The sequence below is a fragment of the Castor canadensis genome, chromosome 1 (assembly GCF_047511655.1).
Source record: "Castor canadensis chromosome 1, mCasCan1.hap1v2, whole genome shotgun sequence".
Lineage (NCBI taxonomy): Eukaryota > Metazoa > Chordata > Mammalia > Rodentia > Castoridae > Castor > Castor canadensis.
In genome coordinates, this window is record NC_133386.1 from 164,480,709 (window position 1) to 164,499,380 (window position 18,672).

General features: G+C 36.0%; 1 protein-coding gene across 2 annotated transcripts in view; it reads right to left on the reverse strand.

The window, feature by feature from the left end:
• The window catches only part of Slc5a12 (solute carrier family 5 member 12), a 64,915-nt gene extending 62,787 nt beyond the window's left edge, over positions 1-2,128 (reverse strand). Inside the window, exon 1 of one of the 2 annotated variants that reach the window (XM_074043035.1) lies at positions 1,623-2,128. In XM_074043035.1, the coding sequence (XP_073899136.1) occupies positions 1,623-1,628 (6 nt within the window). In that variant the 5' untranslated portion in view covers positions 1,629-2,128. Of the gene's footprint in view, positions 1-1,289 lie in introns of both variants that reach the window. The other variant, XM_020154623.2, reaches the window with a different exon arrangement.
• Positions 2,129-18,672: the final 16,544 nt, after the last annotated feature.

Here is an 18,672-nt window from a genome sequence, read left to right on the forward strand (position 1 = left end):
TAAATTTTCTGGTTCAAGTTTTCTCTCTCGCATTCCGCATTTGTGACAGTCACTTAGGCAATCCATTTAAAATGTATTATTTCATTTAATAAATAGAAAATTCAACAATGTATTTTAAAGTTAAATCTGCATGGTTGAATGGAGAAATCTAGGAACATTAATGAGGAATGGGCTATATGTGCATTTTTAAGACTAAACGTAAATTGAGTTTTTTTCTCTTGATCCTATATCCCACATAATAGCTCTTGAGTGGCCAAATTCTGATTATCTTCTTTTGGGGGAAACAGGAGTTAATGCTGAACATTTGGGATATGATCATCTATTAAATCATATGTCTTAAGACCCTCTAAAATATTAATTTGCCTGAATGACTTATGAAGTCTTAAGTAACATTTTGTGTTCATTTAGCTTACAGAATGTTAAAAATTTGTTTTTTTATGAGCCTTCTGCTATGGCTTGTAGGGGTGATGGTGGCAATGAAAATAAATAACTTTTTCTCATAAAAGCTTACTTATGATCACACTTAAATATTAGACATGCAAATTGAATTTTGAACATAGTGCTTTACTGAGCAATGTTGCAAAGCCAAAACTCCACTGTCACATTTCTCTCTCACTAAAATAATTCCATTTTACTATTTAGTAATTCCTTCCCATTAAAATACTGTCTCATTTTCAAAAGTATTACCATTTTCCAAATAAAATTTAGAGTTTACTAATAATTTGTATTTAAGCCTATTGTCTCATGGAAAAGCCACTAAATAGAGATACAAACAAAATAGTTTCTCAGTAGACTTTATCTACTGTTAATCATGGCTAACTTATTTATTTTTATCTCAGTTTTCCGAATAATTATAATGCTGGATATTATAATACTCATGGTCTGTGTTTTTCTTGCTTGTCAGGATAATGAGGCTAATAATAATAAAAATAACATCACCTCTCTTTTCTTAAGAACACCCACAAACTGGACAATGCATTAAGTGTTCACGTGCAGGTTTTCATTTAATCATTAAAATAGCCCTGTGGGACTGACATCATTATTTCCATGCGATGGAGTGGAAAACAGGTGTGCCTGCAGCTACAGCTTAGTCTTTTCCCCAAGAAGATATAATGTCTTTTTCATAATGTGCAATTGCCTTAAAAGTTAGTCAGTTTTCTACAACTCCCAGGTTTTATTGTCAAGATGGTAACAATACAGGAAAAAAAACTCAAAAAAAGATAAAAATCATTCAAGTAGAGAGAAAATAGCAGTGCCTATGAAAACAGAAAAGCAATCAGTTCTCTTACCTCATAAGTGCTGGTGATGCCAGATCTGTAGAACACAGGGAGAAAGAGCTCGGATGTGAAGATGACAACAAATGCATATGCAATGAAGAAAAGTACGAAGGATGCCCCAAAGCGGTAGACCTCAGAAGGGGTCCCCAGGACAGTGACAGCGGACATGAAACTGGCTGTCAGAGACAAGGCCACTGGGCCAAAACTCATTTGCCTTCCCCCTACCAGGAACTCCCTAGATGTTGCCTTCTTTCTCTCCTTAATAGCAAAGAACACACCAATACCAGAGGAAATGACAAAAAGAGCTGCAAAGACAACATAATCCCAAACTGAGAAGTTCTTCACCTCCATGCTGGGAAGTATGACAACAGAGTTGCTTTCAACCAAGTCTCAGCAAGAGGATGGTTCCCAAAGCAAAGCTTAGTACATCAGATGCTTTGTTGGGCAGTAGGACTATGATTCCCTGAGGAGAATGAGGACCATGGACTCGTGTGTAGATCTTCAGACACCAAGTTGTACTCAAGGACGCTCTCAAAAGTTGATTGCAAAAAAAAGAGTTGCTGGTAGAATTGGTACCAAGAGATGAGGACTTGAAATCTGACGCTGGACAAGAGCTGTTTGTTCCTCTCCTGAAGCATATGCCACAAAGAAGGAATTCAGATGTATTCTGAGATTAATAACTACTGGGGGTGGAATTGACTTGCCAGATAACATGCTCTTTTATCTCTTAGATTTTTTTTTTAACTTAAGGTTAAACATTACTGGAAAACATGGAAGTGATAAAAGTTGATGATCTCAGCATGTTCAGTTAGTGAAATGGAATCTGAAAATGCAAACAAAACCCTTAGAGGTGTCTCTTTCCTGATTGAGGGAGGGTGGAGGGTATGTACCTATGATTGCCTGAGACACTGGGTATGGAGGTTAAGGAGCAAAGGACTATGAATCCAGAGACCTTTGTTCAAGTCTTGGCTCAACTACACGTGAGCTATATTTGCAAATCATTTAACTTTTCTGAGCTTCCTCTGAAACACTGGGATAAGAATGTGAATCGTTGAGACTCAATCTTCCTTACACTTTTTGTTCTGAGGTAATAAAATCTACTTTATGGATTATTATTATTTGTGCTTACAATAAAGCATTCCTGAACATAATATTCTCCTTTATCTCTAAGACTGAGAGAATGGATTTAGCAATAATTAACAGATTATTTGTAGTCCTCAAATTTATCCTCTTCCCTCCTTCATTTCACCCAGGTTACTACTATACTTGTATCCAGAGGCTAAGCCACAGTTAGTGCCAAGACAAATGAGGGAATGACAGTGAAAATGTGTCACAAAATACTGCTGCTGCTCTAGTTACTCTATCAATTGTGTGCAAGAGCCTCCAGCTTTTTATGAGACAATTTGTATATTTTGTTCATGTTTTTCCTCTCTTCTGAATGTTCTTCCACATTCCCCCTTCTCTACAAAGTCAACTTACTATACAAGGTCTAGTTCATGTCTCCTCAGCTCTATACAGCCTTCCTTGCCCCTCTATCCCAATTCCTGTAGAAAACAGCCACCCCTGGTACTCACTTTGTACTGTGCAATTATCCTCAATCAGGTTAAGCTGTGTGTGTGTGTGTGTGTGTGTGTGTGTGTGTATGTGTCTGTAGGTGTCAGCTGTTACAACCAACCAACTCCTTGGAGGCAGACCCACAAAGCTCCAGTCCATAGCACCCATCACACAAATCAAGAAAATAATCCAAAACCAAGAAATTATTTATAAAACCCAAATACAGAAACACTTTCAGTAAAGCAGAGAAAACTCAAATTTTGTTTTTGTCATCTGGATCACTGAATAAATCTTTGATTTTTTTTTTTTCACCTACATGCTATCTTCACTCCTTAATTTTTGCCAGGGATTTGTATTAGGTGTGAGAAAGTTCTGATGTCTAAAGTATCTTTTCAGTTACAAATAAGAAAGATGCAAAGAAATATTCTACCCTTAGCTTTCTGTTGTTTAAATTTCTCCTCAAGATTTGTGGAGTTGACATGACCATTATTAGGTCTTTGTTATCATAACTTTAATCTAGACTTTTAATTATTTTTATCATGATACAGGCACATCTCATTTTGTTGCCCTTTATTGTGCTTCACAGGTATTGTGTTTCTTGCAAAATGAAGATTCATAGTAATCTTGTGTCAGGTAAGTCTTTGATGTTATTGTAATTATTTTGATGTGTTATGAATTGTGCCTGCTAGACAATGTAATAAATGTGTGTGTTCTAACTGCTCCACTGACAGTCAATCCCCCATATCTCTCCTTATCTTTCAGGCCTTCCTGTTCCTTCACACATCACAATACTGAAATGAGACCAATCAATAAGCCTGCAATGGCTTATAAGTATTCAAGTGAGAGGAAGAGTCACATATATCTCACTTTAAATCAAAAGCTAGAAATTATTTATCTTAGTTGAAAACAAGATAGGCCAGAAGCTAAGCCTCCTGTACACATTAGCCAAGTCATGAATGCAAAGGAAAAGTTCTTAAAAGCAATTAAAATGTTACTACAATGAAAATTACAAGTTAAAATATCCTACTGCTGATATGGAGAAAGTTTTAGTTGTCAAACCAGTCACAACATCCCTTAAACCAACACCTAATATAGAGCAAGGTCCTAACTCGCTTGAATTCTATGAGGACTGAGGTAAATGAGTAATCTGCAGAGAACATGTTTGAAGCTAGAAGGTTGGTGCATGAGGTTTAAGAAAGGAAGGCATCTCCCCAACATAGAAGTGTAAGTGATGCTGCAAGTGCTGAGGTAGAAGTTCTACCACATTATCCAGAAGAACCAGCTAAGGTAATTGATGAGACTGGCTATGCTGAACAACAAATTTTCAATGTAGATGGATCAGCCTATTATTAGAAGAAGAAATTGTCTAGGACAAAGGAGACAATTCTTGGTTTCAAAGCTTCAAAGGACAGGCTAATTCTTTATTAGAGGGCTAATACAGCTGATGACTTTAAGTTCAAGCCTATGCATATTTACCACTCTGAATATTTACAGAGAATTTCATAATTATATCAAATCTACTCTTTCTGTGCTCTGTATTTCATACAACAAAGCTTTAATGACAACACATCTAGTTAGTATATGATTTGCTAAAATTTTAAGTCAACTGTTGAAAACTACTGCTCAGAAAAATATTCCTTAGGGGATGAACTTGTTTACAGTACACTGAATGCATGCATGGAATTATCACAATGAACCACCTTATATTATTAATGTATTATAAATCAAAAATAAAAATTGAAAGAAAAAAATATTCTTTTCAAGCTATTTTTGCTCATCGATAATGTACTTGGTCACTCAAACATCTGATGGAGATATACAAGTTTATTGTCACTTTCAGCCTCTTAACACAACATTCATACTGTAGCCCATAGCTCAATGGATAATTCAAACTTTCAAGTCTTATTATTTAATAAATATATTTAGCAAGACTAGAGCTGCCACAGATAGTGATTCATCTGATAGATATGGGTGAAGTAAATTGAAAACCTTCTGAAATATATTCATGATTCTAGATGCTATTAAGATATTCTTAACTAATGGAAGAAGGTCAAAATATCAACATTATCAGAAATTGGAGAGAAAATGATCCCAACTTTGGATTATTCCAACCTTAGATGATTCTGAGGGGTTAAGGATTTCAGCAGAGGATATCATTTTGATATGGTGGCAATAGCAAGAGAGAGCAAATTCAAAGCAGATCCTGGAGATGTAATTGAATTATTACAATCTCATGACAAAATTGGAATAGAGAAGGTGTTTTCTTCATGGTTGGTGTAAATTGTGGTTCCTTCAGATGGAATCTACTGCATTGAAGATGCTGTGAACATTGTTGAAATGAAAATAAAGGACTTACAATAAATATACATAACCGGTTTTGCTAAATTAGTAGTACCAGAGTGAGAGGATTGACTTCACTTTTGAAAGAATTTCCATTATGGGTAAAATGCTTTCAAACACAATGGAGTGTTACAGAGAAATCTTTCATGAAAGAAAAAGTCAATCTACGTGGTAAAATTCATTGCTCTTTTAAGATATTTACACAATCACCCCAAACTTCAGCAACCACCCCTGTTCAATAGCCACTGACATTGAGGCAATACCCTCCACCAAAACCTGAAGGCTTACATGATCATTAGAACTTTTATCAACACAGTATTGTTAATTAAATATGTGCATTTAAATATATTGTTAACACAAGTTATAGATGACAGTGTCATATAAAGATAACTTTTATATAGACTGGGAAACCAAAAAAATTTTATTTGACTCCCTGTATTTCTGTATCACTTTATTGCAATGGTCTGGAACTGAAGCTACAATATCTCTGAGGTACGTCTGTGTTCTGATTATATAACAGGTTTTTGCTATAGTGAGCTCAGCAGAAAACTGGAACCTTATTCAGTGACCTGACTGCTTTATATTTAATATTAACACAACCTATGAGTTAATATTCCATCCAAAAGACATGTAAACAACTTGTCAGATTCATGTGAATACTGCTCAAAACACTATCATTACATCAATGAGACCCCGAGGTTAAATACTAGAAGCTTGTAGATGAAGACTCAATAAATACCGCTACTTTTAATTAAATTTCATGCGCAAACTGTATTATCTACATGACTCCATCAGTTTTAAATTGCAAAGCAGTGGGGAGCAGAGTGATTGCTGGAGATATGAATAGTGCTTCAGACCTCTCAGGGAAAAGAATGTCTTCCTTTTCATATTTTTCTGATTATAAAGCACAACATTAATTTATTAATCTAATTTTCTGCTATTTTCACATCTTTACCCTTTCCTATCTTTGGTAGCATTCAGTGTCTTCAAACTCTTATCCCCTTCACATTAAGACTCATTCCATGCAAGGTTCATGCTGATTATAAGCCAGGGCATCTATTTGCTAATAATTTTTCAGAGAAAACAAAACAACTGCAGAATTCAATGGCTACCTCCATTCGAATGCATAGTCCTATATCAGAAATGTGAATGTGGTCAAAGGGGAAAAGGAATGTGCCTCCATGACCTGAAGAAACCCCAATGTCTTCTTCACTTCCCAACAGGTCCCCCAGATTCCAGCATTCACATTCTGTAAAAACAGATATTGACTTAAATCTTTAAGAGGTAAATTTCAGCATTCACTTATTAAGGTCAGCAGAAAACATTAACATTCAAACAGACTAATGGCAGCAGAAATCTTCAGTAAATAAGTAGAACATTTGAAAAGAATATCCAATTGAGAGAGCAACTGACACGAGGATCAAGGTCCTTTGCCAATCAACTCCAAGATCCTAAGCTAACCCTCCACTATAAAATGGCAAGGGGTAAACTATTGGTATGATCTGCTGTGGGCTTTATTGGATAAATAAGCAAAAAGGGAAATAATTTCTTATCAGGTTCAGGCTTACAGGCACTAACTTAGAACTTTTGAATGAACCCCAAAAAGGGAAGTATTCTCTTATGTATCGTACATATACATATATCTGTTGGTCCTTACTTTAACTACAAAAATATGTGAAATCAAGTGTCAATCCTATTTTACAAATGAAAAAATAGATATATCATTCTCAAAGTTAAGAACTTTCTCCATGATAAGGTTGTATAGTTGCTAATGTGCTGGGTTTAGAATCAAGTCTAATTTGGGTTGATTCTAAAATTCATACTCTCTGCCCTGAGAATGTATTACAAAAAAAAAATTCTACTTATTCACCTTTTCAGCTATGAAGTGGAGACTGTTCAAAAGAATTAGAGAAAAATCTGTCTTCTCTAACCTGTCAATCTGAACATTACTATCAACACATCTCCAGTGACATTAAGCAGTGCAGAGCTAACCTAGGTACTTGTTTAATCTTGGAATATTGTCATATGCTCAAGGACCTTACAAACATATAATTTCAATTAAAAGTCAAGCATGCTTCAATACTGAGTGATTTTTATTACCAAAATTATTGGGAAATACATTTCACTTACAGCATAGTTAGCACTCTCAAAGGCAATTTGATCAGTTACTGTGGAAACTCTTAAGTTCCTCATTTCCAGTGAACTCCAGCATTCCTCATGCCACCTCTGCCCACCACTAGGCATCACCATGAGTGAATGACATTTATCCATTTTCTAAATTAAAAACCAGTGAATATTTGTCATAATCAAGAACATACAAATCTTATTAATTGGATGAGAATTATCACTCAATATCACAGTGGCAAACAAGTCAGTACTAAGAGTATATGCTATAAATATCATAATTTTGCAAGATTTTCTTTCAATACTGCCATGATTTCAGTGGTTATGTTTTTCAAGTGTTTAGTGGAAAATTAAAGATGTTGCTATCCTCCTTCATAAGTGATCAAGGTGGTAACAATGGAGGTTCATGCACAATCTCTCATTTCCTAGTATTGAGTGGTGTGGTGTGGTGTGTGTGTGTGGGTGGGTGTTTATCTTTGGAAATCAGTTTCCTCATTAAGTTGCCAGGCTCCAGGTGGTTTTGGTTTTGGTTAATGATACCTAGGAAATTCCTCATAGAATTTCCACCGGTATTCAGCTTTTCAAATGCCTGTCTCAAAATAATTTAAACCAGTGGGAAATTCCTCTCATATAAAATGGGACAAATCTGATTTTAAATCTTGTCCATTACCCATCTACCAACTTTGTGTAAATTTAACTTTTTGAGTTAAAGTTTCTTCTTCATTAAATCACAATTATATCTAATTCATAAGCAGAGCATTTGCAAGAGTGGAGTGAGGATCATCTGGCATAATTTTCTAGCATCCCTTTCTTAAGGGGTTCTATAGGCACACTCATATAAAATCCATGTGAAGATTTTTTTCATGTAAAGATTTTTAAATGGTTCTTCTTTGCTAGGGAATTTGAATTTATTTTTACTTATAAAACTTTTAAAATTAAAGCTTGTTCTTGGCAGCTTTGCTTGAGTTTGGGGATGAAATAAATGAACTTAAAGTGCTTGATATATATGCAAGTGCATAATAAATGAAAATCTTATCAAAAATGAAGACTGGAGACATGAGTGAGATAAAGCTAGACTCAAAGTTTTGTTCAGCTATTTGCCACCTTCATTACCTTGAGTAAATTACTTCATTTCCTGGGCTTCTAACTTGTTCATCTTTATGGTGGAAATGGACCCCTTTTTACCTGACAATTGTACCTTCCACAGAGTCAGGCATATCATAAAAACTTCAAATGTGACATCTGTTATTATCATTACTACTGACATGTGTTACACTTCAACATTGGTGACAGGAGCTTCAGGCATTATTCTGGAAAGAACAAAGTCGTGGAAAAGTAAATCAAAAGCTACCATAGTATCACCTATAAATTTTTTTTGGCCAGGCATTGTAGTGCACATCTGTAATTCCAGCTAGTCAGGAAGTAGAGATAGAATCACAGTTTGAAACCAGATGAGATGAAAGTTGATGAGACCTCATTTCAACTAACAACCTGATCATGGTATGTCTGCAATCCCAGCTATGTGGGAGGCCTAAGTAGGAGGAATGAGGTCTGGGGCCAGCCCCAGGCAAAAACACAAGACCTTATCCAAAAAACTGTTAAAGCAAAAAAGGCTGAGTGTGTGACTGAAGTGGCAGAGCATCTGCCTCGCAAGGGCAAGGCCCCTAGTTCAAAGCCAAGTACCACCAATATCAGTACACACACACACACACAACAGAGATTCAAATATTGGATTTCTGATTTGAGTTTCTTTGGTCTTTATTTTTTTATTGTTGTGCTAGGTGGGGGTACATTGTGGCATTTACAAAAGTTCTCACAATATATCAAATATATATTACTTAAATGCACCCCTCCACTATTCTCCTTCATACCCCCTCCATTACTGGAATAGTTTCAATGGATATCATTTTTCCATTTACATACATGTGTACACAGTATTTTATCGAGACATTTTGTGTAATGTCTGGATTGTGGACATTCTTGTTTCTGATGCAATATCTTGTTTGTGGATTGTTGTAACTTTTTTTCTGTTCTTTTGGATGAGTTTTTTTTTTTTTTAATCTTGATGTGGAAAGGCTCTCATAAATGTGTTAAAATTCTGGCTCAGCCGAAATCTGCCAGGCAAGCACACAGCTGGCTTTGTTTTTTTGTGCTGTGGGTATTTGCTGCCATTATACATTCTAATTAATTTCACAACATTTTTTACTTCCTAAAAGAGCAATTTTGCAAATGCAATAAACCTTTCTCGTGTCAGGGTTGTTTTCATGCATCAAGGAAAATCATTAACTAGAATGCGGGAAAAAAAATGTGTAAGGAAGCAAGTGGCCTTCTCATGCCATATACTTTAAAATTCTAAGGGGCTAGAAGCAAAATTTGCAATACCAGTCCTCTACAGAACATGCAAGTTAGAAAAGCTAATTTTTAATTGTTTTAAGTATATGTACATGTAGGAATATTTATATGGATGATATTATGTGTTTACTATATTTCAAACTCAAAACTCCACTCCTTTGGTCCTCTTAAGTATTATAAAAATTATCAGACTTTGCTTGACATCTGTGAGGTGTTTGGACTAGCTGAGGTTTTTTTAATGGGAAAGAACTATTTAGTAGCAAGAAGTATCAACTGAGAAAGATACACTATGAGATTCTAAAGCATAATCTCCTTTGATAACAACCATAGGAAAATGTTATGAGCCAAATAAATGTACTATTTTGGCTTTAGGGATTTATTATCAGTCTAACTAAAAAGCTATGGGTAGTTTCCCTGAGGAAAGACGGTGGTGCGTGGAAGGCAAGACTAATCCTGGGAGAGTGAGGAGCTCACTGGGAGAGCTGTTTTCCTTTTTCAATAATGAAAAAAAATCAGGTCAAAAGAACTTTGAATCTGAAGTGAAAGAGACTGAATATGAGCCCAGCTCTACTGCTAATCTACAGGGAGTCCTTCACTGAAACCAATCCCTATAGCCTCATAGTCTACTTTAAAATGAAGATGATACCACTTACGTTAATGGGCTATTCTGAGGTACAACACTACAAAGGTGTTGTACAAGAATACTTGGGAGAGTTAGTCTCTTAGTAAAATACAGGGAGAATATGAACAGAATCTTGGGCTTTGGATTTCAAATGGAACAAAACTACATTTTTACTAGTGGATATTAATTATGAAAATATTTCACTATGACATTTCCATGTTGATTTCCATAGTGACTAGACTAATTTATATTCCTAGCAGCAGTGTATAAGAAGTACTTCCCCACCACCACATACACACAACCTTATCAACGTTTGTTTTTTTGTTTTCTTAATGTTAGCCATTCTGATAGGGATGAGATAGAGTATCAGAGGACCTTTGATTGGCATTTCCCTGATGGCTAAAGCTGTTGAATTCTATTTTCATATACTTATTGGCCATTTGTATCTTTTTATTTGAGAAATGTCTATTTAGTTGAAAAGTGTCTATTCATTCTTTTGGTGTTTAATTTTTTTACATGTTATTTATTCTAGTATTGGTACCTGTTAGATGAATAGCTGACACTTCACTCTAGTAATTGTTTCCTTTGTTGTGCAGGAGATTTTTAATTTGATACAATCCCACTTGCTAATTCTTGTTATTATTTCCTGAGCTATTGGAATCCAATTAAGAAATTTGCTGCCTATTCTTGTATCTTGAAGTGTTTTACCTATAGTTTCCTCTAGTAGTTTCAAAGGTTCCAGTATTATGTTCTTGGTCCATTTTGAGTTGAATTTTGTACAGGGTGAAAGATAGGGATCAACTTTCAGTCTTCTACATGCGCATATACAGTTTTCCAAGTATCACTTATTAAAGAGACTGTCTTCTCTTGCATGTATAATTTTGGTATCATTGTCACAAATCAGACAAATGTAGCTGCATGGGTATACTTCTGGGTCTCATCTTCCATTGCTCCACATGTCTGCTTTTTGCAGGACCATGTTGATATTGTTATTATGGCTCTGAATATGATTTGAGGTCAGTATTGTGATAATTTCAGAACTGCTTATTTTTTTCTCAAGATTGTTTTAGTTCTTTAGAGTTGTTTGTGCTTACAAATGAATTTTAAGATTTCTTTTTCTAGCTCTGTGAAAAATGTCATCAGAATTTTGGTGAGGATTGCAGTACATCTGTAAATGGCTTTCAGTAATATGGCCATTTTCACAATATTAGTTCTGCCAATACATGAACATGAGAGAGCTGTCCATGTTCTAGTGTTTTCTTTAATTCGTCTCTGTAAGATTTTTTTTATTCATTTATTCACACGTGCATACATTGTTTGGGCCATATCTCCCCTTACACCCCTCCCCTCCCTCTCCCCTCACTCCCCCTCGCTTCCAGACAAAATCTGTTCTGCCCTTATCTCTAATTTTGTGGAAGAAAAAACATAAGCAATAATAACAAAGAAAAAGTGTTTTTGCTAGTTGAGATAAGGATAGCAATACAGAGAGATTCCTAGCATTGTTTCTATGTACAAATGTGTTACATCCCAAATTGATTCATCTGTAACTGACCTTTTCACTAGTTCCTGATCCCCTTCTCATGTTGACCTCTGTTGCTTTAAGGTTTCCATATTAGTTCCTCTACAGTGGGGACATAAAATACTTTCATGTTTTGGGTTTCTTACCTATCTCCATACCTCCCATGTGTGCTCTCCCCTTATCATGTGAACCAAGTCCAAACACATTGCTGTATTTGCCCAAGATCTAAAGTCCGCATATGAGGGAGAACATATGATTTTTGGTCTTCTGAGCCTGGCTAATCTCGCTCAGAATGATATTCTCCAGTTCCATCCATTTACTTACAAATGGTAAGATTTCATTCTTCTTCATGGCTGAGTAAAATTCCATTGTGTATAAATACCACGTTTTCTTTTTTCTTTTTCTTTTTATTCATTTATTCACATGTGCATACATTGTTTGGGTCATTTCTCCACCTTCCCCCACCCCACCCCCACCTTCCTCCCCTTCTCCCCTCAGTTCCAGGCAGGTCCTGTTCTGCCCTTTTCACTAATATTGTTGAAGAAAAGACATAAGCATAATATAGAAGACAAAGTGTTTTTTGTTAGTTGAGTTAAAGATAGCTCTACAGAGAGATTCCTACTATTGCTTTCGTGTACCCATGTGTTATGACCCATGTTGATTCAACTCTAATTGATCTTTACATTGGTTCCTGATCCCCTGCTCCTGATAACCTCTGCCCTTTTAAGGTTTCTGTATTAGTTCCTCTGGAGTGGGGACATCAAACGCTTTCATGTTTTGGTTTTTCTACCTATTCTTATATCTCCCATATGTGTTCTTCCCTTGTCCTGTGATCCAAGTCCAATCACATTGCTGCATTTGCCCTAGATCTAAAGTCCGCATATGAGGGAGAACATACAATTTTTGGTCTTCTGAGCCTGGCTAACCTCACTCCAGAATGATGTTCTCCAGTTCCATCCATTTACCTGCAAGTGCTAAGATTTCATCCTTCTTCATGGCTGACTAAAATTCCATCGTGTATAAGTACCACATTTTCTTGATCCATTCATCAGTAATGGGGCATCTTAGTAGTTTCCATAACTTGGCTATTGTGAATAGAGCTGCAATAAACATGGGTGTGCAGGTGCCTCTGGAGTAACCTGAGTTGAATTCCTTTGGGTATATACCCAGGAGTGGGATTGCTGGATCATATGGCAACTCTATGTTTAGATTTTTAAGAAGTCTCCAAATCTTTTTCCAGACTGGTTGTACCTGCTTGCATTCCCACCAGTAGTGGATTAGGGTTCCTTTTGCCCCACATCCTTGCCAACACATGTTGTTGGTGATGTTTTTGATGATGGCTATTCTAAAAGGGGTGAAGTGGAATCTTACTGTGGTTTTGATTTGCATTTCCTTTATGGCTAGAGATGGTGAGCATTTTTTCATGTCTGTTTTGGCCATGTGAATTTCTTCTTTTGAGAAAGTTCTGTTTAGTTCAGTTGCCCATTTCTTTATTGGTTCATTGATTGTGGGAGAGTTTAGTTTTTTGAGTTCCCTATATATTCTGGTTATCAGTCCTTTGTCTGATATATAGCTGGAAAATATTTTCTCCCACTCTGTGAGTGGTCTCTTCAGTTTAGAGACAATTTCTTTTGCTGTGCATCAGCTTTTTAGTTTTATGAAGTCCTTGTCCATACTTTCTCTTAGTTGCTGAGCTGCTGGGATTCTATTGAGGAAGTCCTTTCCTATACCTATTACTTCCAGAGTGTTTCTTGCTCATTCCGGTACCAACCTCAGAGTTTTGGGTCTGATATTAAGGTTCTTGATCCATTTTGAGTTGATACTAGTACAGGGTGATAAACATGGATCTAGTTTCAGTTTCTTGCAGACGGATAACCACTTTTCCCAACAGCATTTGTTGAAGAGACTGTCTTTTTTTCGATTATATATTTTTGGCACCTTTGTCAAAAATAAGTTGGGTATAGTTGTATGGATTCATATCTGGGTCCTTTATTCTGTTCCACTGGTATTCATGTCTGTTTTTGTGACAGTACCATGCTGTTTTTATTGCTATAGCTTTGTAGTATAGTTTGAAGTTGGGTATTGTGATACCTCCAGCATTGCTCTTTTTGCTGAGAATTGCCTTGGTTATTTGTGGTCTCTTGTGTTTCCAAATGAACTTTAGGGTAGATTTTTCTATCTCTGTGACGAATGTCATTGGGATTTTGATGGGAATTGCATTAAACATGTAGATTACTTTTGGTAGTATATCCATTTTTTTCTATGTTGATTCTACCAATCCATGAGCACGGGAGATCTCTCCATCTTCTGTAATCTTCCTCAATCTCTTTCTTTGAGGGTTCATAGTTCTCCTTGTAGAAATCATTCACATCCTTTGTTAAGTTTACTCCTAGGCATTTGATTTTTTTGAGGCTATTGTATATGGAATTATTTCCATATATTCTTTCTCAGTTTGTTCATTATTGGTGTATAAAAAAGCTGATGATTTTTGTAAATTGATTTTGTATCCTGCCACCTTGCTGTAGCTGTTTATGGTTTCTAAGAGATTTGGGGTAGAGTTTTTTGGATCTTTAAAATATAGGATCATATTGTCTGCAAATGGGAATATTTTGCAGACAAAATTTAGAAATAGGTTAATTTTTTAACCTATTTCTATTCCTTTTATTTCTTCTTCTTGCCTAACTTCTCTGGCTAGGTATTCCAGTACTATGTTGAATAGGAATGGGAATAGTAGGCACACGTGTCTTGTTCCTGATTTTAGGGGAAATAGTTTCAGGTTTTTACCATTAAGTGTGATGTTGGCTGTAGGTTTGTCATATATAGCCTTTATAATGTTGAGGTACTTTCCTTCTAGTCCTAGTTTTCTTAGAGCTTTTATCATAAAAGTGGTGTTGGATCTTGTCGAAGCCTTTTTCTGCATCTATTGAGATAATCAAGTCATTTTTGTCTTTGCTTCTATTAATGTGTTGTATTATATTTATAGATTTATATTGCTCAACCACCATGACTGACTTGGTCATGGTGAATTATCTTTCTTATGTATTGTTGGATTTGGTTTGCCATTATTTTTATTGAGGATTTTTGCATCAATGTTCATTAAGGAGATTGGCCTATAGTTCTCCTTTTGGAGGTGTCTTTGTCTGGTTTTGGGATGAGTGTAATATTGGCTTCATAAAATGAGTTAGGGAGTGTTCCTTCCCTTTCTTTTTTGTGGAACAGTTTAAGGAGGGTTGGTATTAGTTCTTCTTTAAAGGTCTGATAGATTTCAGCAGAGAACCCATCTGGTCCTGGACTTTTCTTTTGTGAGAGTCTCTTTGTTGCTTCTTCAATTTCATTTTGTGTTATAGATCTATTCAGGTGATTAATGTCCTCTTTGTTCAATTTTGGATGGTCATAAGTATCTAGAAATTTGTCCATTTCTTCAAGATTTTCAAATTTATTAAAATATAGATTCGCAAAGTAGTCTCTGATGATTTCCTTGGTGTTTGTTGCTCTCTCCCCTGTTTTGCATTTCTGATTTTACTAATTTGGGTTTTTTCCTCTCCTCACTTTAGTCAGGTTTGCCAGGGGTCTGTCAATCTTATTTATTTTTTCAAAGAATCAACTTTTTGCTTCATTGATTCTTTGTATGGTTTTTTTTGTTGTTTCTATTTCAATGATTTGGGTCCTTATATTTATTATTTCTCTGCTTCTGCTTGTTTTGGGATTTGCTTGTTCTTGTTTTTCTACAAGTTTGAGATATAGGATTAGGTCATTGATTTGAGCTCTTTCTGTCTTTTTAATATATGCACTCATGGCTATAAACTTTTCTCTCAGGATGGCCTTTGCTGTGTCCCATAGGTTCTGGTAGGTCATGCTTTCATTTTCATTAACTTCCAGGAAACTTTTAATTTTCCCTTTTATTTCATCAATAACCCATTGATCATTGAGTAATGTGTTGTTCAGCTTCCAACTATTTGCATGTTTTTTATTGTTGTTTTTGTTGTTGAGTTCTAGTTTTAATACATTGTGATCAGATAGAATGAATGGTATTATTTCTATTTTCTTATATTTGCGGTGGCTTGCTTTGTGCCCTAAGATACGATCAATTTTGGAGAAGTATCCATGGGCTCCTTAGAAGAATGTATATTGTGCAGAAGTTGGATGAAATATTCTGTAGCCATCAGCTAGGTACATTTCATCTATGGTGTGATGTAGATCTAGGATTTCTTTATTGATTTTTTTGTTTTGATGACCTATGTATTGGTAATAGATGAGTATTAAAGTCTCCCACTACTACTGTGTTGGAGTTTATATATGTTTTTAGGTCTTTCAGAGTATTTTTGATGAAACTAGGTGCATTGAGGTTGGGTGTGTATAGGTTGGTAATTGTTATTTCCTTTTGGTGTATTTCACCTTTTATTAGCTTAGAATGTCCTTCTTTATCTCCTTTGATCAATATAGGTTTGATGTCTACTTTGTCTGAGATAAGTATTGCTACTCCTGCCTGATTTTGGGGGCCATTGGCTTGGTAAATCTCCTTCTAACCTTTCACTCTAAGCCAGTGCTTTTTTCTGTTGATGAGTTGGGTCTCCTGTAAGCAATGGATTGTTGGATCTTCTTTTTAATCCAGGTTGCCAAATGGTGTGTTTTGATTTGGGAATTAAGTCCATTAACATTCATTGTTAGTATTGATAGGTATGTGGTGATCCCTGTCATTTAGTTGTCTTTGTTGTTTAAGGGTTTGATTGTGTGCAGCTGAATCAATGTTACTCTCTACTTTCTTGCTTTTTCTTCTCCTGTGATTTTGTACTGCCTGTCCTTTCATGATTTTGTATACTTTCATTTTCAGTGTGCAGGATTACTTGAAGAATCTTTTGTAGTGGTGAATTGGTGGACATATATTGTTTTAGTTTCTGCTTATCATGGAAATCTTTTATTGCTCCATCTATTTTGAATGATCATTTTGCTAGGTAGAGCCCAGACAACCTCACTCCATTCTCTTCTTGCTTTTAAGGTTTCCATTGAGAAATCTGCTGTGATTTTGATGGGTTTACCTTTGTATGTTATTTGTTTTTTCTGTCTTACAGCCTTCAATATTCTTTCTCTATTCTCTATTTTCTCTATTCTCTGTGCTTGTTGTTTTAATGATAATATGTTGTGGGGTAGTTCTATTTTGGTCAGGTCTGTTTGGTGTCCTGGAGGCTTCTTGTACCTGAATGGGCATAGTTTTCTCTAGATTTGGGAAACATCCTATTGTTATTTTGTTGAATATATTACAAATTCTTTTTGCTTGCACCTCTTCTCCTTCTTCAATACCCATGATTCTCAGGTTTGGTTTTTTGATGGAGTTAGTGAGTTCTTGCATATTCCTTTCACAGGTCTTGAGTTGTTTGAGTAATAGTTTTTCAGTTTTTCCTTTAATTTCCATTTCATCTTCAAGTTCTGAGATTCTGTCCTCTGCTGGAATGGCCTTCCATTGTGTTTTGTATTTCTGTTTCATTTTTTTTTCTGAGGTTTTCCATATCATGGGTCACTTCCTTTTTAATATTGTCAATTTTCATCCTTAATTCGTTTATCTCTCTATGTATAGCATTCTCCTTTTCACTTTGGTGTTTATTTAGGGCTCCTATGAGTTCACTTATTTGTTTTTGTGTCTTCTCATATTCTTTATTTTTGTTGACTTGGAATTTCTCGAGTGCCTCCTGTACATTTTGGTTGACCTTTTCTAGTAACATTTCCATGAAATTCTCAGTGATGTCTTGCAGGATTTCTTCTTTCAGGACATTCTTGTGGGCTTTGTTGGGTTCCTTGGGATAGTCTATCTTTGTTTTGCTGGGGTCTGGAACTGGGTATCAATTTTCTTTATTTCTTTCTGAATCCTGTACTAACTTATTTTTCAGGGGAGAATGGTTTCCATCCCTTTTTCATCTTCTCATCATTCCACTTGATGTTGTTTCTGTCCCTGTTCTGTATAATTTAGTATTAGCTAACTTACAATAGTAAAACTAATGAAACCAAGAAAGAAAGAGAAAAAAGAAAAAGAAAGAAAAAAGTAAAGAACCAAAGAAAGTAACAGGGAGAGATGGTGAACTAACAAACAGTGAACAAGACAGGCACTTAGAGAGAAAAAGAAAAAAAAATTCCAGGTTCAGGAACAATAGAATATCAGTTTTATTAATTCTGGTGTTACTCCTTCAGCATCCAGTCCTGGTGTTGGTATTTAAGCAGTAGCTCTGTTGTAGTCTCACCAGGTGGTTGGGTCAGGAGATGAGCTTTGTGAACTGCTATCTGCCCTATTTTAGGCAGTAGCTAATCTGCCACCTACTGTCAGCCATCTACTTTTGCAGGCTTTGTTTACTGAAAGTTTGTGCAGAGAGCTGCCCTTCTCCCCTTCTTCAGTGGAGAGGTTTGTCAGCCATCTACTTCTCCAGGCTTGGTTTAATGAAAGTTCACGTGGAGAGCAGCTCCTTGCCTTTCCCCTCTCCTCTGGTGTGCTCAGAGCACCCTGCCTCTCTGATGCATGTCCTTCTCAGTTCCTTGTTTATTATTCAGCTTTGTGTGTGTGTGGGGGGGTGGAGGTCAGTCTGTCCAGGGGTCTATGCTGGTTTATGCCAAGGGTGGCTGTGGTAATACCACATGCCACTTATTTGCTCACCTGTTGGTCTGAGTCTCCCAAGCAGGTTTGGAGACCGCATCTGGTGGTACAGGAGCCCTCCTGTTTTCTCAGTGTTATGTGGTGTGGAGAAGTTTTGTACAGGCTGGAGGTCAGGAGTGTTGGAGTTTTGCTTATTCTTGTTGGTTTTTTTTTTTTTTTTTTTGCTAAGTGTGGCTCCAGCATCTTAGCAAGATTTTGGATTTATGGAGCTCATGCTGTCTGCTTCCTCCCTTTAGTCACCATATTG